General features: G+C 41.0%; 1 protein-coding gene across 6 annotated transcripts; it reads right to left on the bottom strand.

The window, feature by feature from the left end:
* Window positions 1-41: 41 nt before the first annotated feature.
* Window positions 42-22551, bottom strand: LOC117294587 (kinesin-like protein KIF20B). 6 transcript variants are annotated; one of them, XM_033777066.1, is made up of 28 exons: window positions 22470-22551; window positions 20566-20711; window positions 20171-20290; window positions 19404-19662; window positions 18883-19079; window positions 18132-18237; window positions 17449-17670; window positions 16812-16923; window positions 16467-16538; window positions 15832-15981; window positions 15087-15252; window positions 14022-14297; window positions 13248-13387; window positions 12742-12913; window positions 12131-12350; window positions 9355-11471; window positions 8858-9008; window positions 8165-8290; window positions 7448-7623; window positions 6723-6932; window positions 5765-5929; window positions 5102-5239; window positions 4835-4966; window positions 4116-4373; window positions 3841-3948; window positions 2518-2626; window positions 1803-2005; window positions 42-1388 (listed from the first exon to the last, which is right to left on the bottom strand). In XM_033777066.1, exons 2-28 carry the CDS (start codon window positions 20677-20679, stop codon window positions 1305-1307), a joined length of 6303 nt encoding a protein of 2100 aa, XP_033632957.1. In that variant the 5' UTR covers window positions 20680-20711; window positions 22470-22551; the 3' UTR covers window positions 42-1304. The 6 variants fall into 6 exon arrangements, with proteins under 6 accessions (XP_033632957.1, XP_033632959.1, XP_033632960.1 ...); XM_033777068.1 differs by having other exon boundaries at window positions 1803-2002; XM_033777069.1 differs by having other exon boundaries at window positions 1803-1963.
* Between the last annotated feature and the right edge of the window lie 164 nt (window positions 22552-22715).

Raw genomic sequence — 22715 nt, 5'->3', positions numbered from 1 at the left:
ACAACCTGTAACAATTAAACAAGACAAAATGAAACAAGAAACCAGGGAGGTAAGATGTTTTAACACACTGTTTTTCCTTTACAAACATAACTATTATTTACAGTTATGACATATACATGTACATGTAAATATGTGTCTAGTTGAGAATCAAGCAATTCCATTAATCGAAAGATTAACAACACAAATATTTTTCTATTTAGTAAACTGCATAATTAAAATAAAAATAATAATTCATTTTGGTAGCCCTTTATGAACAGGCATTTTAAAATGCTTATCTTCATTCATACCAGGATAGGTTTAAATAAACTTGGATTTAAATGTAGGGTCATATTTTGGTAGTGACCCTGAAAAGGAGGGAATTTTAATTTCATAGCCGAGTGGTTTAGTGCATCGGACTCAAGCTCTGATGGCTTAGTCATCAGCGATTTGGTTTGAATCACGATCATGACACTAGTGTCTATGAGCAAGGCATTTAACTATATTATTCGCTTCTCGTAAATGAGTATCCTGTGAAATGGTTCTTGTGATTGGTTTAGCTCAGTGCGCTACATATACTTTGCAGTAGACTGTATTCTCCCCCCGGAGCTGAGATGTTTAAGGAATGAAATATACTGCCCAGTGACTAGGGGTAATGTCTAACCTACAATCTAGATTGTTTTTAGAAGAACTTCTATTCCTTCCTTTAGCTCCTCCGAGTTATTTTTCACATATAATAGTTTTCTTCTAGTTGCCCTCCCCCGTAACAAATATTCGCATTGTTTGGGGCGAACGCAAAAAACATAAATCTACCACCATACCTTTATGACTGCCATTAGTTGGGTTCGAGTTTGGTTATGGTAAGTTTATGATCAGAAATGCCGCTTGGTAATCAGAGCAACCATCTACAGTCATGATCCCTGCATTCACACAGCTATAATGAATACTGAATGCCTTTACACACATAGGTGATCTGACTATTTTCTCATTTCAACCTCACTTTGGACAGATTCATTTGAATGGGAGAAGAACCCAACTACGGCTACACCAGGCCTCGAAATAACCCACGGCACCAAACAATTGCCGCGGTGCCCTGTGCTGTTGCTGTGGTGCAAGGTTTCTGTACAAATTTACATTTTCTTCACAGAGTTGCTCCTTTCACCAGAAAGAAATTGCTGTGCCCCATCAAGAGCAAAGTTCAAGGCCTGCTACACTTTATTAAAGTTCTACTGAATGACACTACAATCATTTCAAAAGGCTATAATACAAATCAATTTACAATCAGTCATCAGCCCGGTTTTCAACCAGTCGTATATTTACATATTTATTTACACTCTTGTGTTGCGAGACCTCAGTTTTCTTGTCACAATACTGTGTGAACTATCACCCCTTGACTCTCCATGGTTAACCATCTGTATTATGAAAACAGGAATGAAAAATAATAAAACATTTGTCAAACTCTGAGTAAAGTGTTTGAGTTACTTGTTCTTACTCCTCTATAGATTTGAAAACTGTGCATGGTGGAAGTATAATCTAGTAAGGTTTGCAGTAACACCATGTACATGAATAAGATTTGAAACTTTGCATGGTGGAAATACTGTATAGTAATGTTTGTGGTAACATCATAAACCTGAGCAGAATTTGAAATTTTGCACAGTGGAGGTACAATCTTATAAAGTTTCCAGTAACACCACGTATGTACATAAGTAGGATTTGAAACTTTGCATAGTGGCGATACAATCAAGGAAAAAGTTGAAAATACACAAATGATAATAGGGCTCAAAAAAGTAAAATGTTTGTAAGCAAGACTACATACACAAACTCACCTCAAATGGGGAACTCTGGAAGGGAGCTGAGATGTCTTTCTTGAGGAGACGTTTCCGTTTCTTCTCGGTCGTAGGTGGACCGTGATACGACACAAACTGCACCTCCGGGGACTTCGTCGGGGACGTCATATGGGACGTTGCATTTTCCACAAACTTCTTGGCTGAGGGTTGGGACCGAGAGGAAGATTTTAACGAGGAGGCTGCTGTAAACAAGAAAGCGCAAAGAGAGAAAAAGCAGGGTGTAGCGAGGGCGAGGAAAGCAAAGGTTTACAGCCAAACATGGTCACATACAACGAGGACTAGCAGACGCCGAAAACAAGTAACAACCCTCTATGAGGGTGCTCTAAACTAGACTGACAAAACATGGACCATGAGGGTACTTAGTAAGAGGAAATTGTTATTTTGAGCAGAGTCTAATTCTACACAAAAGAAATCTTCACACAAAACAGGTAAGACTTTTAAGAACTAGAGTTCACAGCAATCACACAATGAAGAGATGGAAGTCAACAGTAATTAAAAACATCTTTCAAAACCTTTAAAAAAAAAACTTAAAAATTAAAGGAACTTCCTTTCCTTCACAATGTTAGCCTCAGATGTTATCCATAGAGAATGACTGACGTCACTTTTGTTGCCGAACCTGTCTTATCTTAATCCCCTAGTTATGCTACTATACATTTTGCTTTGTACGCTGCCCAACTAAGGATAGAATGTTTACCTGATTTCGCAATTGGCGAGTTCTGCAGCATGTCTCCAATCTTGGAGAAAGGCGCCCTCTTGCCCCGCCCACTGGTCAAGGGTGCTTCGGGCATCGCGTTTTCATCAACCTGGAAAGAAAAAGAATAATTTTTTTTAAAGATGTAATAACTATACTGAAAAGAAGAATATTATTATGCACTTTTGTGGTTCGAGTCCCGGTTGTGACACTTGTGTCCTTTAGATGGGACATAAAGCTGTTGGTCATGTGTAAGGAAATACATGTGGACCAGCCAATATTTTTTACCAAGTAGTATCGCTGGCTGGTTCAATGATAAAAAGTAAGCCTGGGCGAATTATTAGAATATCAGGTTAATGGCGAATAGGTTTTCCTATCCGTAACCGCGAATGCCTTTTTTTTCTTAACCGGATATCCGCATAGGGCGCGAATACCTATTTATAAACCGGATAGTTCTGTAACTTCAACCAAGTAACCTGATATTCTTTAATATCCGAATATCCGCGGACAGGCGACAACTGATATGAATGTTTTGTCTGAATCCTTATGAAACTTCTAATAAGACAGCATAAAACAGCAACAGCACAAATTAAGTATTTAACTATGCTCACCTCCGTGAAGAGTTAAAACAATGACATTTCTGACGTAATTTGTTCAAAGATTACAAAAGTTTTCCTTCTTGTAGAGTCAATCACGATCATAAGAAAAAGCAAATCGCCATCTTTAAATTAGATCCGGTCATTTTTATGAATGAACCTCGTGACACTGTCTAAAACTAATATTAATCCGCCCATACGATCTCATTCACAAACGAACAGCGCCCTCTAGCGGCAACAAAAATAATTATTCGAATATCCGGTTAATTTCGGATAATTGGCCAGCGGTATCCAAATAACAAAATTTCACTATTCGCCCAGCACTAATAAAAAGCAACCCTATTTAATATGAAAAAGCCAAAAGGGGGGGGGCAGTAATATCTATTAACCCTTGTGTATAAATGGGACACCTGCGAGAGTCTTCATTTTCCCCCTTTGATATCAATGTAACCGAGGCTCGAAGAACAAAATAGTATGGATCCTAATTTCAAAACGATTGTTAGCATTCATTATTGTTATTTGATATGAGGAACATGACCAAGGTGGAGGCAGCAAAATAAAGTCTTTTGTGTTGGATAAAACCCTTTAGTGCTAATAAAGCAGATTGAGGTTGCATGCATCAAGAGGAGTATGCCTGATAAACAAGGATAAAGGGCCATGTATCACGCTACTATAAGAACCCAGTAATACTTTAAAATTAAACAGTTGTGAAAGAGGAGTCGAAACCTACCAAATCCTCCTCTCCTCTAACAGCTCTTGTCTTTCTTGAGCTTCTCGTCACTCTTGTACTTCCATCATCACCGCGGTTCCTCTTCCCATAGGCATCGTCATTAAACTCCTTCAGAAGTGAAGAGGGGGGAATGGGGAATGTGTAAACAAACTAATAATATCATTGAGGGTGCCCTTTAACAAGGAGAAAATGCCCTGGTGCCCTTGCCCTTTCAAAAACGAAGCATACAGGCCTGCCGCACTATTAACATTAACATTTTCAGTGACCCAACGTACCTCCATCTCTTCCATGCTCTTTCGCTTTTTGGTTCTGCGCGTGTTCGCCCTCCCTTTTCGCGCCGGTTGCTTCTTCTGCAGTGGGGTCATGTCCATCTGTACGCGAGTCCTTCGTCGGCCAGGGAGGGAGAAGCTCTCTTGATCTTTGACCTCCATGGCGAAGAGGTCAGGGGACTCGGGCTGGTCGCTTGGGGAACTAGAGGAGTCCTTGAGGGAGGAATCCATGTTGCGTAAAGGTTTGACGTCAACGCTCACCTGCTGGAAAACAAATGGCATAAACTAGTGCAAGTGAAAGTGGAATACCGCTTCAGTTCGATTCGAACCAGGGTCCCAAAAGTGAAAGGCAAGGAAAGATAGCACTAAAATCACAACCCGACCTTCCACAACATGGATAATAACTGTTCAACTAATTATCACTAGAAGACAAACTTCCATGGTAACCATGGTCAGCCTGCAAGACTTGCAATTGAAAGGGTGTGGGTTTGATTCACACAAGGTAAGCTAGAATAAGTATTGTTGGCTAGTAATCGAATCACAATTTCTTGATAAGTGCAATTCAAAGTCAAAACGTTAACTCAAAATCTGTATGAGAAATGGTCTGTTGCCAGCTGAGCGTTTATATCCCCTTGTGAGAAATTTGCCGAGTTCCCTTGACAGAAAGATCATCTCAACAAATAAACAAAGAAATAAACAAACAAATAATAAGCTTGTAGACAAACCTCAATTAGTCCAAGTTGTGTCTGAAGTGTGCGATTTGCCGCCTCTAGCTCCGAGATAGATTTCATCTTCTCAGCCACAATTCTCTTGGATGAAGTCAGAGCTGTCTTCTTGTCCTCTCTTTCTGTCTCCAACTGACCATAACAAAGACAATGAAATTATGTATTTATTAGATTCTTAAAAGATGAGATGTACTTTATTTTATGAAGTAGGATTCAAACCTCGTAGAGATACAAAACTTGGCAATACGATTGTCTCCAACTACTCACCAGTTCAGTTAGCCGTTGCACCTCCTTCTGGACACCCTCATTGCTCTTCCCGGACCGTCTCTTACTCCCCCTGGTGTCGTCCGAATCGCTCTCATCGTCAGTCATGGACTGGGACTGGGTGATGCTCACCATCTTATCCTACGCAAATCATTTGTCAACCAATGCATAAACAACGATGGCATCTATTGTAGAATCTACAAAGCGTGTGACAGTACTTTAATCTGGTAAAGGGCAAAGCACCTTCAAGTTGGGAAGGCGATGCATTCAGGTCTACCAGTGACATAATTACCATACTTTGGACTTTGAAAGGGATAACCCTGTTTCAGGCAGTGTTCCCCATGTGTCGACGGCCCAAATCAGGTAAGTGTTGCCCTCAACTTAAAAAGGTAAATGGCAAGACTTTTTGATCCAAGCAGAGTCTTCCTCGAAGGCTACATGACAACACAAAACACATACAAACAGGCCTACTGGTGCAACAGAAGCAGTCAAGTGGAAAGGAATAAAAATAGGAAGGCACAAAGCTCTTACAAGGGATGAACAATGAAGACAAGAGAAGAAGGGGCTGGCTCAACCACAAGAGGTTGGAAACACAGAATCAAATGTGGGAAGGACAACAAATAATTAACAATTTATTTATTTTTTTTCTTTTCTTTTCTATCTAACCTTTAGATGTTTGATGTGCTCCTCTTTCTCCTCAAGTTGTGTTATCTTTGTCTTATTGTCTTCTAGGAGTGATTCCATCTTTTCTTGCAAAGCTCCGACAAGATTATCCTTCTCCTTACGCCACGTCTTCAACGTCTCATCCTTCTCAGCAACTTGTTTCATCACCTGTTTGTTGTAGAGGTGATTTTAAAGGTAGGGTCATATTTTGTAAAAATTACCCTGAACAAATGCTGTTAATTTTTTAGCTGATAGCACTCTTCAGTTTGAATTAACGTTCTTTTCTGTTTCCTCAAAAAGTAGACACCGTATTGAAATCAAACTTTCAAAGGTGGCTTTTATTGTATCTTGCTTGATAACGTTGCAAAAACTCAGATTATACAAGAATGAACAAAAACAAAAAAACCTGACAAATTTAATGTCCTCTTTGTCAAAAGTGACCGACTGAACCTTCCAATTGTTTCATATTACAGAACTAAGAACTTTAAGCTGTGGTGAGAGACATTTCTGAAGAAAAACTTGCCGTCTACTCCTTTGAAAAAAAGATAGAAATTTTAGCATTTATGTTGAAATAATGGCATTTCCATCTGGAAATAGAGTTTTAAAAAGCTTCTAGAAACTGCATCATACATGTCCTAAGCGTGAAGGCCGAGTTACACTGCAGCGATAACGAAAAACGATAACGATCACAACGCAGAGAGAATGCATTTTATTGGTTGAATGAGCATGTGCGTATTCTACGTGAAGCATTTCAACCAATAGAATGCGTTCTCTTTGCGTCCTGATCGTCATCTTTATTGCTGCAGTGTGACTCGGCCTTAGAGCAGTAGATAAAGCAAGGTTTTTAAACTGAAGAAACTAAAAGCTATTTTCGTCGACTCGCAGACATAACAAGGCTTGAATTCAGTTAAAATTCTGACATTTCCTATGCCTAATTTAGAGTATTTAGAGAACCACATACCTCTTGCTCTAATGCAGTGATTTTCTTCAGCAGGTTTACGTTCTCAATTTTATCTGGGCAATCTTGGGGATGCTGCTGAGCATCGGCCAAGCTCGTCTGTGATCGCTCAAGTTGTTCCTTGAGCTTCTGCAAGTCACCCTCTACTGCCCTCTTCTCCTTCACATAATCCGAAAGGGCCGCCTTGGTGTCTACAAGTTTCTTCTTATGTTCCTAGCGAAATGAGAGGAAGATGAAAGTATAGACTAATGGAAAGGCCAGGGTGAGAGTCATCGCTGTGTTGTTGCCGAGCGGTTGAGAGCACCAGACACTTTTGCGTTTCTGATCAGCAAAGCATGAGCTCGACACCCCCTGTCGCAAATGCGTCCTTGAGCAAGACTTTAACCAAATTTGCATTGTCCTTCAGATACAATGTAAAACCATAAGTCCCATGTGGTGTGGTGTGTTCCCAAGTTTGGTTAGGCAACTATAGTTAGGTCCCTTGCTCAAGGGCACAAGTGTCGTGGCTGAGATTCAAACCCACACTCTCCTGCGGACAACAGGAGAGTTTGGGTACGACACGGCACAAATTCTTACAGCAAAGACATTTGTCATCCCTGAAGACCACAAAGGTTGGTTCAGATTATTTTAATCCACTCTTCATGAAGGGAATACAAGGTCTGAAATCAGGTTTAAAAAGTCTGATATTTCTCATCCCAGGAATCGGCGGTTTTTAAATCAATCTTTACCTCGTGTTCTCGCTCCAATTCGCGGAGTTTGCTGAGGGTTTCATTGAGCTCTTTCCTCATTGTCTCCTTCTCCTTCTTGGACTGATCGTGGTTTCTATTGGACTCCCTTACTGCCTGCTTATTCTCACTAGAGACGGTGTGCAAGTCAGAGTACTTGTCCTGCAAATCTGTTAGCTCTGTGTTTGTAGGGAGATCGAAGAATTGTGAAAATAAATGTTTTTTATTGTATCAATATTATCAGTGTCAGGGGATAGATAAAGGTGAGCGTATGGCCAAGCGGTTAAAAGTAATGCTCTGGTGTTTCTGATCAGCAGAGTGTGGGTTCAAGTCCCAGTTGTGACACTTGTGTCCTTAAGCAAGACACTTAACCATTATTGATACGTCCTTCGGATGGGACGTAAAGCTGTAGGTCATGTGTGTTGTCTAATGCATGTAAAAAGAACCCAGGCTGTTTCTGGCAAGGCTGCTGAATGCCCTGCAGCACCTGTAAACCCTTATAAAGTGCTACATAAATATGCTCTAAAATCAAATAAAAATCAAGAACCTGTCTTAGAATGTTTATATTCTCTCAAGCACCTTAAGAGTAACTTATCGATAGATTTATGCGCTATATAAGACTTTGTTTAATACGATGAGAGTAGTGTAGCATGCATGAAAACTGAGTTCAAAAAATCATCTCGTTAAAGCAGGGTGAAATGTATATGACTGTGGAGGTACCTGTTCTGAGTGAGTCCAGCTCCTGCTCTTTAGAAGCGAGAATCTCGTCTTGACTTGCCATGGTTGCTTCTTGCTCCTGCATGCCAGCCTTTAAGACAGAAATCACCTCGCTGTTGGCTCGTGTATCTGGGAGAGAAAGATGGTGCAAATATCAAGAGAAAATTCGTTCAGAAAGACACCTAGTTCACATAAAGATTAAAAAAGACCAACATTTTCCCATGTATTTGTGTACAAAACATTGCGACTGAGAAATGGCGGCGCAGCCATCGGCAGCACAGCACTTGCTTGTGTGGGCTAAAAAGTATCGGTCTATACCATTAATGTTTACTTGCCATATCATTTTGGCTGAACATGTCAGACAGTGAACAGATGGGGATTTGTGCAAGGGGTCAACAGAAAGATTTGTTATTGTGGAACCTGTAATGTCTTAAGCTTGACACAAGTTGTTTCGATGGTTACTTGGTTTACTGTGTTTCACACATGTCTTGGTGATACATACAGTATGGTACAATATGCTTATTAATGGACTCCTGTTTCAAGGCTACAATCATTGCATAGGGAAGTGGTCTTTATTCATTAATTAGGTTGGGTCATGATTGGAATGTTGATAAGGTAATGTGTAGACTTGGGTAGCTCTATAAGTGTGTTGTGTAAGGATACTACAGGACTGCTGGCCGGCTGAGTGGGTCATACCTTTCTCTACTGCCTGGAGTTTGTGGCACTGCATCTCGATCTCATTCATGAGCTGCTTAATGGTGTCCGCTTTGCTCTTTGTCTTGGCCTTCTGCTCCTCTAGGGTTTTCTCCAAACCGATGCATCGCTCCTCGTTGGTCTTTTGCTGGTCCTTTGAAAGTAATTTTGAAACAATTTATCAGTTTAGGAGTTCACTTTTCAATTTATCTGCAAGGAAAATATAAAAATGAGTCCTAAGATTTCTGAAAGGGCAAACCCTTTCTTTCAATGATAAGTTACTATTAGTTCTTGTACGTGCATTACCCAACATAACGGCTATACATCCCAACTGAAGGACGAGGCAACAATGGTAAAGGTCTGGGTTATGGGCACAAGTGTCAAGACCGGAACTTGAACCCACACTCTGCTGATCAAAAATCACCAGAGCCTGTGTTGCGGTATGCTTAGCCGCTCGAACATGACTCGCCAAAATTAAATTGTTATAAAAGAAGGTGTACCTTGAGCTGCTGGATCTCCATTGTCTCTTTCGCTTTCTGGGCAAGACTTTGCTGGAGCCCAGTGCACTGTTGTGAAAGATTCTGCACCGTCGTTTCAGCGGTGGACCTCTTTTGTTCCGTCTCTTTCAGCTTGTCGTCCAACATTTTAAGCTGGGAGCGTAGATCAGTAGCATCGCCCTGCCATTTAGATGCTTCGGCAAGAGCAATTTCTTTATCCGTCAGGGTGCGCTGCATCTCCTTGAGGCTGCCCTCAAGTTCTTGGTACCGTTTGGCCAGTTCACCGCTGGACGCTGACATCCGCTCTGCCGTCTGAAGCTGGGAGCGAAGGAGAGAAACCTGGCAGCCGTAGTCCGATGCTACCATTTTTGTGTCATTGTGGGCTTTCTGTTCCTTTTTGATCTCCTCATTCACATACTCCAGGTCATTTTCAAGGGCAGCAGCTCTGACCCTGGCCTCTTGGTTCTTGGAGTTTGTCTGGTCGAAACGTGTCTGAAGATCATCCAGATTCTCCTCAAGGTCTTTAATGTTCTTTTCCAGTTCCTCTTTCTTCGCAAGGACCTCGGCTGTCTTCATCTGCTCTTGATTCAGTTGGGATTCAAGACCTTTGATTGTAGCCTCGCAGTTCTTAATGCTTTTCTCGTGGGCAGCAGCTCTGACTGTGGCCTCTTGGCCGTTGGAGTTTGTCTGGTCGAAACGTGTCTGAAGATCATCCAGATTCTCCTCAATGTCTTTAATATTCTTTTCCAGTTCCTCTTTCTTCGCAAGGACCTCGGCTGTCTTCTTCTGCTCTTGATTCAGTTGGGATTCAAGACCTTTGATTGTAGCCTCGCGGTTCTCAATGCTTTTCTCTTGGGCAGCAGCTCTGACTGTTGTCTCTTGGACCTTGGAGTTTGTCTGGTCGAAACTAGTCTGCAGATCGTCCAGATTTTCCTCAAGGTCTTTAATGGTCTTTTCCAGTTCCTCTCTCTTCGCAAGGACCTCGGCTGACTTCATCTGCTCTTGATTCAGTTGGGATTCAAGACCTTTGATTTTAGCCTCGCAGTTCTCAATGCTTTTCTCGTGGGCAACAGCTCTGACCGTGGCCTCATGGCACTTGGAGTTTGTCTGGTCGAAACGTGTCTGAAGATCATCCAGATTCTCCTCAAGGTCTTTAATGCTCTTTGCCAGTTCCTCTTTCTTCGCAAGGACCTCGGCTGTTTTCATTTGCTCTTGATTCAGTTGGGATTCAAGACCTTTGATTGTAGCCTCACAGTTCACAATGCTTTTCTCCTGGGTAGCAGCTCTGACCGTGGCCTCTTGGCCTTTGGAGTTTGTCTGGTCGAAATGTGTCTGTAGATCATCCAGATTTTCTTCAAGTTCTTTGATGCTCTTTGCCAGTTCCTCTTTCTTTGCAAGGACCTCAGCTGTCTTCATCTGCTCTTCACTCAGTTGGGATTCAAGACCTTGGATTGTAGCCTCGCTAGTCTCAATGCTTTTCTCTTGTTTGGATAGTTTGTCAAGATATTCCTTGATTGTTTTTTCTTGGGTCAATATCTTCTGCTCCTCTTCCTCAGAATCATTTGACGATTGATTTTTGTCCTCGTTAAGTGAGCTCAGCCTTTCTTCAAGATCAACAATTTTCTCTTCGGCATCAAAATTCTTCTCTTTCTCCTTTTCGACCTGCAACCCCACCCTCACAAGGGTCTTGGAGGAAGCCTTCAGCTCATCGCGGAATGATTGCAACTCGGACTCGTGCATCTTCTTTAGCTCCTCCAGTTCTGTTTTATACTTCTCTGCTTCTTCTCTCGCCGAAGTTGTCTGCAAGTCCTTCTTGGTTGTCGACTGCAACTGAAGCCTCAGATCAGCAGCTTCCGACAAAGCCTCTGAGAGCTTCCCAACTGCATCCTCGCCGGTCGTGGCTGCTTCCATGTAGGTCTTCAAGCTTTCTTGGAGGATTTTGAACTCTGCTTCGAGCTGAGAGACCTGTGTTGCATGTTTCTCTTGGGAAATACTTAATTTCTCCTGCAGTTCCTGGTTTGCATTCTCCATCGTCGTGAGTGCTGCTTCATTCTCTTTGATCTTCTCTGTCAATAAGCTACATTCCTGGACCAACTCCTGTTCTTTAAGTGCCACTGCATCTATAAACAGGAGAGATTACAAAATAATAAACGGACTGAGCTAAAAATTCCAACAACCTCAATGACATGAGCAGTCACTCATCAAAAATCATGCAATAAATGTACATAATTATTTTTCACTGAGAAGAAGTAAGTCAGGTTATCATTTGTTGTCACACTTATTGTATATGTAAGAGGCACATTTGGGCTTTCAAAGCTTTTGTTATGAAATGAATATGGTTGGAAAGATGTTTCAAAGGTAGAACATAATTATTGACACAACCATTCTTGAAATTGAATGGGTTTCATTTTACTGAATGAACTAACACCGGCCAAAATTGTGTAAAACATTTGGTTATACAAAAGACGGAAAAAGTTGATATCTTTTTTGCCATAACCACATTGCTTCTTGGTGAAATGATTCTCAAAAACGCTTTACACTATCGAAAACTGCAGTACTTCTTACAGAGTAAAAGTTATTGTTGCTACTTAATGTATACCTATCCCAAGCCTTGAACTTTTTGATCTGGTAAGGGGCACTTCTATGGGGAAAATGTAAGTTTGTGTAGTAACCTTGCAGAGGGCACCACAGCAAAAGCACTGGGTACCGCTGCAATTGCAGTGGGTGTCGTGGGTTACTGGTTCCCTTTAAAGCAGAGTGATCAAATTGAACCACGTACCATAGGTTTCTTTCAGCTTAGTCTCCATATCCAGCAGTTTTTGATCCTTGATGCACATCTTGGCCTTTGCCTCCTCCAGGGCTAGGCTGCTAGTCTCCACCAGACCCTGTAGTTCGCGAGACGTCTGATCCTGTATGTTCATCTTCTCCTCCGTCTCATCCAGGGTGTCTTTTAACTTCTGCACATCTCCTCTGAGACTCCTGATGGTCTTTTCTCGTTCCTGTGATTTTGTTACGGAAGATTTACTATCATTAGGGTTGTGGAGTGGCATGGCCAGGAAGTCTAGTGACTAGGTATTCAAATATCTACCAAACTTCATCAGAAAAAAAAAATATGAATGAAAAAGTAAAAAAAAAACCAAAAAAAAACAACTTTCTTCTATGAGTCAAGAAAACATAACAATGATCTAGTCGGACATTGTGAATGGCAAAGCCATACAGCTTTTTTATTTTACATTGTGTTGTTGAGTTTTTCTTAAGGATTCAAACATGATTTAATCATAATCTTTATGCAAGTTAAAAGTTAACCAACCACAATGACCCCACGGCTTATGCTTTACAAAGAATCTGTGTTTTAAACTGGTTGGTTTGAACACAATGACTTGACTTTACCTGAACTTTGCTCTGCTCGGCATGAAGCAGGAGGCTGGATACAAATTCATCGTCTGTGTCAACTGTCTCAATGTGCGGCCTCTTGCGTGGTTTCTTCACCGACTTCTCATACATCTCCAATCGTTTCTCGTACATTTCTTCGTTGATCATGCGTTCTTCCTCCATGCGATCTCTGTCAGAGTGAGAAAAACATTTCGGTGTAAAGCGGTCCGATTGTAAATTAGTGAAACAAGAAAACATTAAAAGCTGAGACAAGGTTCAGAAATGCAATCAAGTGCAAAAAGAAATTGTAAAAAAACAATTCTCGAAATCTAAACCCATGGAAATGGTTGTTGATAAAAAAATATTGATATAAAGGGAAAATTTAGAAGAGAAAATTTCTAATGATTGACTTGTCAGTCCTAAAACTACATGTTAGGTCGGCAATAAATGTATCAAGATCTTTTTGAAAACGGTGACAAAGTGTGCCCTTAAAAGCTTCAGGGATGTAAAGTGATGCTGCTTACTTGTATTCTGACTCTATCTGAACGAGCTGCTGAGACATCTCCTGACAAACCTCTGCTCTTATCTGGACTTCCATCATCATCTGTAACTTCTTGGTTTCAATCAGTTGAGTCTTGAGGGATTCCACCAGAGAAACCAGTTTCTGAAAGACAACAATAAACCCAATGCAAGGCAATAAGTCAAATTTCTACGTTAGCTTGTGAAAGCGAAGAACGTCTAGTAATGTGAACTACGCACCCACACAAGTTAACATCCCCTACTAACCAGAGATATCTTCTTGACGTAAGCGCGGAATTCCCTTCTTCTGTAAGCACCGATTCTTTGGTGAGCAGAGTCATGAAATTGGGACCTTATGACTCAGTCATCTGTACTTGAGTCCATCTGTTCAGCACTGCTCGACAATGCTGTTTTGCCCCAACTTGACAATTGCCCTGACTGTCACTTTGGACGCGACAATGATATTAACTCTCCTAAGAGCCCTCAAAGTTTTTAAACACAACTGAAGGAATGAGTAGGGGTGCGAGTCACAGCTGACAAAAAGTTTGAAACTAGAATCCAAACATTAGGAGGTAGTTGGAACAATGGAATTTCTACCTTTAGGGTAACCCCTTTGGTTTAGATTTCATAGAGCTTTTTGGAACGAATAATGTCCTCAGCATTAGAGAAGTAGATCAAAGGGAAGGAGTTTCTACAATGCGGATAAATTTACAATTGATTTTTTTCACCAGGCTGACATAAGAATAGTCAAAGTTCAGATAAAAGTCTGAAAGACTTACAGCTTTTGACTCTTTGGGAGTGGTCTCTACGTCGCCCTCCTCATCCTCAGTCTCTTCATCTTCTTCATCCTCCTCGATAAACGTCTCGTCAACCGTCGTCAGATCCAGGTTTGAATCTGGGTTTAATCCGGGCGTGGCCCAGGCAACCGACACCCTGTTGCGAGACATCGACTGGTTGATTGCCATGGAGAGTGCTCGGGATGACGGGTACTTGGGCGGGGCTGCGACGGCTGGGATTTTCCATTTGTTGTCCAACTTGGAGGTGATTGTTGTCACCTGTCAATAAACAAAAAATTGCTGATGTGAAATGGTAACGAAACCAAGGATGCCTCAATATGAACTTAAACACTGTAGCTTGCTACATGTACTTGAACCAGAAACATTGAGGTTAACCCCCTTCTCTTCCACACTAAGTGTTTGAACTCTTTTTTTTGTTTTGTAGTACCAATCCTTGCACAAGGGACCACTGGGTTCATCCTTGGTTTGTTTATTTTTACTGTAACTTTCTGCAGAATCAGGGAGAGCTCTACATGGCAGCTCTGCATGATAACCCAAGAAGGTGTATTTGAACTTCCAGCACCGAGTTGATCCAAATATTGAGTTTTAAATGTTTGCCTTTCTGTTCCTTCAAATATCTTAGTTTAACATAGTTTATGGGTAAAACAAATTATACAATGAGAGTAATATTTAGCGATGAAATACACAATTACAAAGTATCACCGTAGCTTAAAACTGTCAGCGATTATTTTACCATTTTGAATCTGGTCTTATAAACAAATTTCTGGTCCAGTGCACTTTGACCAAAAGGCCCAGTGGTTTGTGTGTGGATTAGCCACTCATGATGAGCCCAGATAGGATGATAGTTTTATCACGCTGTCACCATCTTGGGCATGTTCCATGTTTCCATAACAGCAATGAATGCTAACATTCATTACGCAAACATGGCACCAGACTATTATTTCGTCCAGCCTCAGTTTGGTCAAAATGAGTTGGAATGGAGTAAAATCAAGGTGGCCACACCGTGATAAAGGTCTAAACAGAAATCTTTGTACAAATGAAGGTTACCTGCTTGGCTATTGCTGAGAACTTAAGCACATGGATGGTTTCGTCAAAACCTGATGCACACTGGTTGACATTGACGATCATGGAAGCCTTGCCTTTACCCATGAAGAAACTCTGAAATAACCGCGTCAGTTTGCTCTCCCGAAACGGAATGATCTTGGGGTGAGTCCTTCAGTTAAAGAAAACAAAAACAACAAATGAATAAAATAAAAAAAACTGTATTTCTAATAGAATTGTCAAAACAGGGGGATTAATGACAGCAATATTTCCTGCTGAAGTTGAATTTAAAATACAATTGTACAAGGCTCTGGTCTGACGTGCGACTCAAACAAGGGGCCACAGAGGTGAAAAGGCAGAGAAAGAAACCACTGGGCAAACATGATCCCCAAATGTTGCAAACCCTGAAACGGTTACCAGCCAAAATAGTAAGCCAAACTATACCACACATGTAGCCTGCTGAGTTTTGTTTGCAGAAAGTTGTTATAGTGATACTTTCTGTTTATGCAGTTTCAGGCTTAGAAAAAACACGGATGCCACGGTCTCTGTTGCCTCAGGTCTTGGCCTTGGTGCCTCTTCTCCCATACATAATTTCAAACTTTCCCACTTTTCCACTAGAAGTGCCTTTTGAAAAATGACAATGGCCTTGCCCTCTCAAAGATGAAATTCCAGGCGCGCAGTTCTTTGATACTAAGCCCTTGACTTTGAGTTCCCAGCTATATAAAACAAATATAAAGTTAAAGTGATTTACTTTGGATGATTCTGGTTGTATCTGAGGGTGTGGATGCACTTCCCAAGAGTGAGCAGCGACGTGTTGATGTTACCAGCTTCTTTGAGACGGTCTCCTGTGTTTTGGGTTCGGGTGTAGCGCTCGGAACCAGCTAAGTCACAGAATGAAAGCCTGCAGTAAGGGAAGAGATGCGCCATAAGTAAAGGTAAGTTCCAAAGAAGTACACTTGAATGGAAAGGGGCTCAAAATGGACACAGGACTACAGGCTTGAGGTTATTGACTTTAGAGTCGAGCCAGTAGACTTATGATCGGACAAGTCTGACGGTCTTGTGTTTTTAGATAATAACACCTCACTGCATTTTTAATTGAAACTGATAAATACAAGTATCATTCAATTCTGTTCAGTATTGAAGAATTACCCCAAGACAAATGAGGAAAATCTTCTCCAAATGCTTAATTTTCTAAAAACCACCTTAAATAAACTGTGTTCTTCTTATTTTGACTCAGGTCTTGTAACATATTCTCTGGTCAAGTACAAGGTTTGAGCAGCTACAAGACTGAAAGTCTTGTGGATTTTCCCCAAACAAATTGAGCCCTGTGGAAACATCAAAACTGAAAATATGGAAACCCTTGACCTAATCAGATGTTCTACTTACTTGCTCACTCGGGCAACATGAGGGTTATCACAATCAACTACGCGTAGAATCTTGATACTGAAGATGCAATGACTGAGGATAAACAGAAGATATATTGCAAATTATGAAGGGAAAAAACAAACAATTCTTGGTACAAATTGGGCATACAAATAATCACATGATGAAACTATTGCTCCCACCCAAATACCCACCACAGAACACTAGTAGCTCTTCCTTTGAGCAAACTGTCTCGGACAATTTTCCATACAGAGGCTACTACAAAAAGGCAGATCTTTGCAAAGAAAGATGGTAAACAAAATAATTTTTAGCATTTAGTTGTTATGAACTAGTCTCCTGGTTTCTTACCTGCGGCTGGAGCACTGGTTAAGTTTGGTTGCAGCAATGCTTAGATTCTGCTGGCCGATCTTCAGGATTTTGTAGGCCTCATCTGCGCTCCGACAATAAATCTCTTTCAACCCTACATGAAAAGAAGAACAAAATTTAAATATTTCAAGAAGTAATTTAATGAAAATATGTTTAGAGCTTAGTTACTTTTTTTTTGGTCAAAGCAAAGCTGATTTATGGGAGACATTTTTGAGAAAACTACTTGTTGAGAAAGCAGGAAATGGTATGGTCATGGTATTTTCCCAAATGTTTAAGGTCTTGAATTTCATTCTTGAAGAGGCTTAGCAATTTTCCTCTGGTTGGATAACTTTGTTTAGATGTATTCCTCTTTGGAAATGGCACCACAGCAAAATCACAGGGCACCATGTCAATTGCTGAGGGTGTCATGGGTAATTTTGGGGGCTTTATGTTTAGCAAAGTGACAACTAGTACAAACATCGCATCTCTGGCAACAGTATCCTCAAAGAAAAACCACCAGGGAAAGTTGAATAACAATAGTTGCCTAAATGTGATATATGGAGATTAAATCATTTTGCAGGATGCTCAAATTCTGCTATTTTCATACTTGTTCGTACACTGGCTATCACCTTGTGCTTACCTTTGATGAAAATCTGACCATTTTTATCTTCAGACAGTTTGAGGGGCTGTCGTCGTACTTTCTTTCCTTTCGGTATCGCTTCCAGGAGATCGTAGATGTACTCATTGTAGATCTCGGCAAAGGACACCCAGATGGCAAATTTGACTGGACCCTGGGCTTCCACGTCGATCGACGTATCGTCTGGAATCCGACAACGAATGTCCTCTAGAACATTCGGCACACCTGATAGTTGAACAATAATTATTTATCATATTTTTCTGGTAATGAAACCAACACAGCCTCATAAGTGAGCTTAATCACTGTAGCTCGCTAGTCTGAAGAAACCTGTAAACAAGGGTGTACATGTATGATAAACCAGAAACACTGGAATTAAACGTGACTCTTCCGCAATAAGTGTTCTGGGTTCTTTTACTTTCCCTACCAAACTGTTTCTACATCTTAATGTCCCACCCGAAGGAAAAAGCAACTGTGGTCTTTCTTAAGGACACAAGTGCCACGGCCGGGACTCGAACCCACACTGTGCATTAGAAACACCAGAGCTCGAGTGTCCAGTTTTCAAGTTGACTACTATTGTCAAACTCCATTTTGACCACAAACTATTTATACAAGTATTGTGAGGAGGTCGTAATTTTTTTTTTTTTACATTATAAAAAGCACCACAGGTTTTGCAGCCAAGCACTTACTATCATCTGTTACATTGTGAAATGAAATTTCTGAGCGTGAATCCTCCGTTGCTGTGGTGTAGTTAGAGGCTCTCGAGTCATCAGCATCATCAGTAACCGAGTTGTCCTGTTCCCAACATAGACAAAAAAGAGAGATGGTCGTCAACATTATCAGTGATTGATTTCAGATAGTTAAAGATTTAAGGATCCAGTTTAGTTTTGACGAAAGGTTGAAATTATCTGAAAATACAGGCGGCTGCAAAATTTGAACAGCAAAGGTCGGTCGTTTGAATGAAGCTAGAAACAAAACCAGGAAAGGCCTGACCCTGTGATAGGCACGTGTTGTTTGGGCTTCCTTCTGAATACTTCGCTTGGCAATTGGATAAAGGGTTAACAGATTGTACAAGTCTATTTTGTATTCGAGCTTTGGACTTGTTATAGTGTGAGAGTTATGCTTCCTTAATAGGTTTATGCAATGAATGTGATGGGACAAGTGGTAAAAAAAATGTTTGAATGCATGCAAGACTTGCACACAGTTTATTGGGACTTTAAGGGCCTTGTCACAGGAGGCAACTTTTACAGGAAACTTTGAAGCAACCAACTGCAGTGCATGCTACAGAACCATTTCGGCAGCAAACAAGTAATTTTAATAACTTTGTCTTACAATCCACAAGAAAATTGGTGAATGGCCTTTTTTCTTTGAGATCACCTGGAACTGGTTGCCCGTTAGTTGCCTCATGTGACATGGCCCTAAGGGTTATAATGTATGTACCTGTTTGAGAGTCCTTGCTGCCATGGACAGCACTGAGTCCCTAATATCCTCTTCTTTATGGAGTTGTCGCTCTGTTAACTTAGTGACATCGCAGAAGTAGCGAGGCTTGAGCTGCATGCTGGTATAGTGTTTACCCTCGATGCTGTTGAAGATGACGTCTAGTGATCGCGGCAGTATACCACCATCTTGTGGAGCCCCTGTGTAAAGAATGACCGATCAATCAGCCTCAATAATTCAATTCATCAAAACTTCAGACGATACGAGAACTTTCAAGTATCAACATGTCTAGTTCTGTGCTTAGCAAGTTATCGTGCTTACAGGTTATATAAAACTGGGCCCTGGTAATTTAGAAAGTTCAGTAGATGTGGGAGGCAAACCCCAAATTTGGAGGGGGGAAACAGGTACGAACTGAAAACCTAATCCACATGCAAGGCTTCAGGTTCGAAGTTCCGACATGGTATTCGAACCAGGGACCACTGAGGTGATAAGAAAATGTTATCAGACTGACAGCGAGGGCATACCCTGAATGGTGTAAGTCTTTCCAGCGTTTGTCACACCGTACGTGAACACCAGGCAGTTCTGCCCATCGATGAAGTCCTTTACGGTTGAGAGCATCGTGTCGTCGAAGAAGTCCTTCTGGCTGGTGTCCTCCCCGAAGATGCGGCTGAAGGTGAACTTGTGGGTCATGTTGCTGAAACCTCGCTGGCTTGACTTAAAGGTGAAGCTATCCTTAGGGGCTCTCATCAGGAGCGTTGACGTCTCTTGAATCTCCATACAGTCCTGTATTAAAGACAAAAAATGCGATTGGTTATCAATAAAGTAATCAATAAAATATAGATTTGATTTATCCAAATCCCACTTTAGACTTGTTCAACAGAATGCCACAAAGTACAATACCTTCCAGACTTGCACTGAGTGAATAGGTTTCTTCTGTTTGTATGCCTGACACTGGTACAATAGATTGCCACAAAGTACCTTACCTTCTAGGCTAGCATTTGGTTAGGCGCACAGTGCTTTTTAGTTCGAGTAAATTTGTGCCAATCCTCCAGTTAAAAAGTCCTATAAAAAGTTAAGAACTGCCCCCTCTCCAAAAAACAAAAACATCATTGTTCATGCAGTTTGGGTTGCAACAAAACCAATTAAAACATAAACCCCAACATTGACAAACATAGCAGCCTTTTAAGATTTTTTTTATACTACAACCGTGCGCATCACATTTGAAGGCTGTAGTTTTCAGGATTTAAATTTTTCAAATTTTGTTGGAGGAATAAATTAGAAATCTGCCTACCTGATACTCTCCTTTGTCCCTCTCCGTGGCAGTGAAGGGTCGAATTCTCAGATGGACTTGCATATGTTCACGACCATGGGCGACGCTTTGCCTGGTGAGCTTAGCATCGGCAGCAAAATCCTGCAATCAAAACATAAAATCCATCTTATACGTATAAATTCAGAAAGCCAAAAGACTGGGACCCTTTTTTTAGACCATTGCCAGGCAGGGAGAATGCTGAAAGGGTCATATTCGTTAAGAGTGTGCCCTGTTTTTGTATTTTACACTTACACTTGTACTAAAATAATTTTTTTTTACTTTAATTGGATGGGACACTGACTGAACACTGACAAATTCAAGGGCATCTGAGGCAATTGATTAAATGGCATTGCCAGGGGCCAAATAGGGCAACAAACCTCAAGCAAGTTCTTTTTGCACACATCTTGGGTTGTGTCAAGATCATCGATGCTACTAGTGACATCTTGATCCTCTGAATCGGATAAATCGTCGAAGCTTGTTGTGTTTGCCATCCTCACCCTAGGAAGAGCAAACTTATCTGAAACTGATGAGAGAATATCAATTGTTTATGAATAGGGCTTATCTTTATGCTCCAAAAAAACAACATAAACATTAATATAATGACTCAGAATGAGGAACACAGATTTGTGTGCCCTAAAACATTGGGTTAACCGGGTACAGAGTGAACTTAGATAACATAGAGCTGAGAATGAGGTTTTAACCAGGCCTAAAATTACACAATCAAGTTTCTCATCATGTAGACTTAATAAGATTTCGTTACACAAAGTGCCAAATTATTATAGGGGGGCACAAGGGATGCACATTGTAGTGGGCAACTTTCTCGCCCATGGAAACTTTAATTTCTGCTTGCACTTTCCAAAACAAGCCTCCTTCTTGTGAGATATTTTCCTTCAGCTGCTAACTGCTGGCCATGGTATCCATGAGGTAGAATAGATACATTCTACCTACGGACCATGGTATGGTTTGCCAGAGATTGTGGCTTGCGAAACTCTGTTGTGCACGCAAGCCATCTTTGTGTGACCTCCTGCTCAATCATAGGATTCACCCTCGCCAGAGCAGAGGCATACAAATCTCCATGCACATCGCCATCATGATGTGCACCGTGGTCGCCCTTGTCAAGTGAATCTTCTGCCATGACGATTGAGGATTTAAACTAGACTTGTCTGAATCTGATCAAAATTCATCATGTCTTACTTATGCACAACTTACTGTAAAAAACAAGCTGTCGAGTTGTCTGTCCTCCCTCGAGTTGGCAATTGAATGGAATGGTCCAAAAAACAAACACTACACTACAGTCATTCACTATTTACCACTACACTAGCAGTAGCACTTCGCGCATGTTCTGGGCCCAATTTCATAGCGCTGCTTAGCGGCCGATTTTGTGCTTACTGTGCAATTTCTACTTCATAGCGCTGCTGCAAACCAAAAGCACCTGAAAAGGCATGCTAACCTTCAGGTGCTTACCGCATGAAAATAAATGATGTCACAATGTTAATCCACGGTAAACACTCAAAAATGGCCTTACAATGTTTCTGCTAACCTGTGAAATACGCTAAGGCTTTTAAGCAAATTTTTCTGCTACAGTATTCCAGTAAGCACCAAAATCTGCTTACCGTTAAGCTGCACTATGAAATTGGGCCCAGCTGTTCAGTGAGTGAGTGAGTGAGACTCAGTCTGAGACTTATGAGAGGAGGGGGGAGGCAGGGCGAACAGTACACGACAACAATACAAATGTTTATAAACTTTAATCTATTGACGACATTGTAATCAATTAAACTAAGTCAAAGACAGTTTTTAAAACAATTGTTAACACACATCAATTAGGAGGTTACTTTTATCGCGAATGGCAAAATATCAAGAGAGGGCACTGTTGAAATGAATCCACCACATACATAAAGACATATGCGTTGCATGCGGTGCGCGATTCTGCCGAGTATCAACGTAAACGTAAATGTAGAAACTGCATAGAAACTGCCCTATATGCCTTCCCATAACTCATTGCGGTTCTGAATCGCGATAAACCTTATGCATGCGAATAGAGTCATTTTTCCTGTGTGGTGTAGAAACGTCAACAAGTTTCAGCATGATTAAAAACAAAATGGCCTGCGCATCACAAATCGACATTCAAAATCAAAACAGATACCCGATGCGATTGCTTTGACATGTTTGAAAAAAGATTGAAAGACATAAGTTAATAGTAAAAAAGTTACACATTTATGACATTACACAGCTCGTTATTTCTATGAACTTAATTTGTATTATCTGTGGTAGGGTTACTTACCGAAAGTTAGGGGTTAAACTTCAGCTGTTTCTGTCCTGCTTTCTCGCTCTCAGCCACAATCTAATCTTGCGCCGCACACAAGTGTGTTTGAAAATTGACCAATCACATGACCCCATTTTAGCTGGTTCCAAGTACCAATCATGTAGTTAACAACGCATAGTACTCTACGCGGCAGCCAGTGAATAATTCAGAATGGGATCTGAAAATATTGGTGGCGCCCTTCATGATTTACGGTCTCAATTGCGA

Source organism: Asterias rubens, chromosome 9, assembly GCF_902459465.1.
Source record: "Asterias rubens chromosome 9, eAstRub1.3, whole genome shotgun sequence".
NCBI classification, from domain to species: Eukaryota; Metazoa; Echinodermata; class Asteroidea; order Forcipulatida; family Asteriidae; genus Asterias; species Asterias rubens.
The sequence above is the reverse complement of the archived record's forward strand: the minus strand, read 5'-3'. Positions and strand labels throughout refer to the sequence as shown.

Excerpts from the sequence above, each read along its gene's own strand:
- LOC117294587 (XM_033777066.1), bottom strand. The coding sequence starts at position 20,679 with ATGGCAAACACAACAAGCTTCGACGATTTATCCGATTCAGAGGATCAA. Across the intron at positions 15,253-15,831 it reads TACAACCAGAATCATCCAAA|GACTCACCCCAAGATCATTC; the intron begins GTAAATCACTTT and ends CTTTAACTGAAG. Across the intron at positions 11,472-12,130 it reads TAAGCTGAAAGAAACCTATG|ATGCAGTGGCACTTAAAGAA; the intron begins GTACGTGGTTCA and ends TCCTGTTTATAG.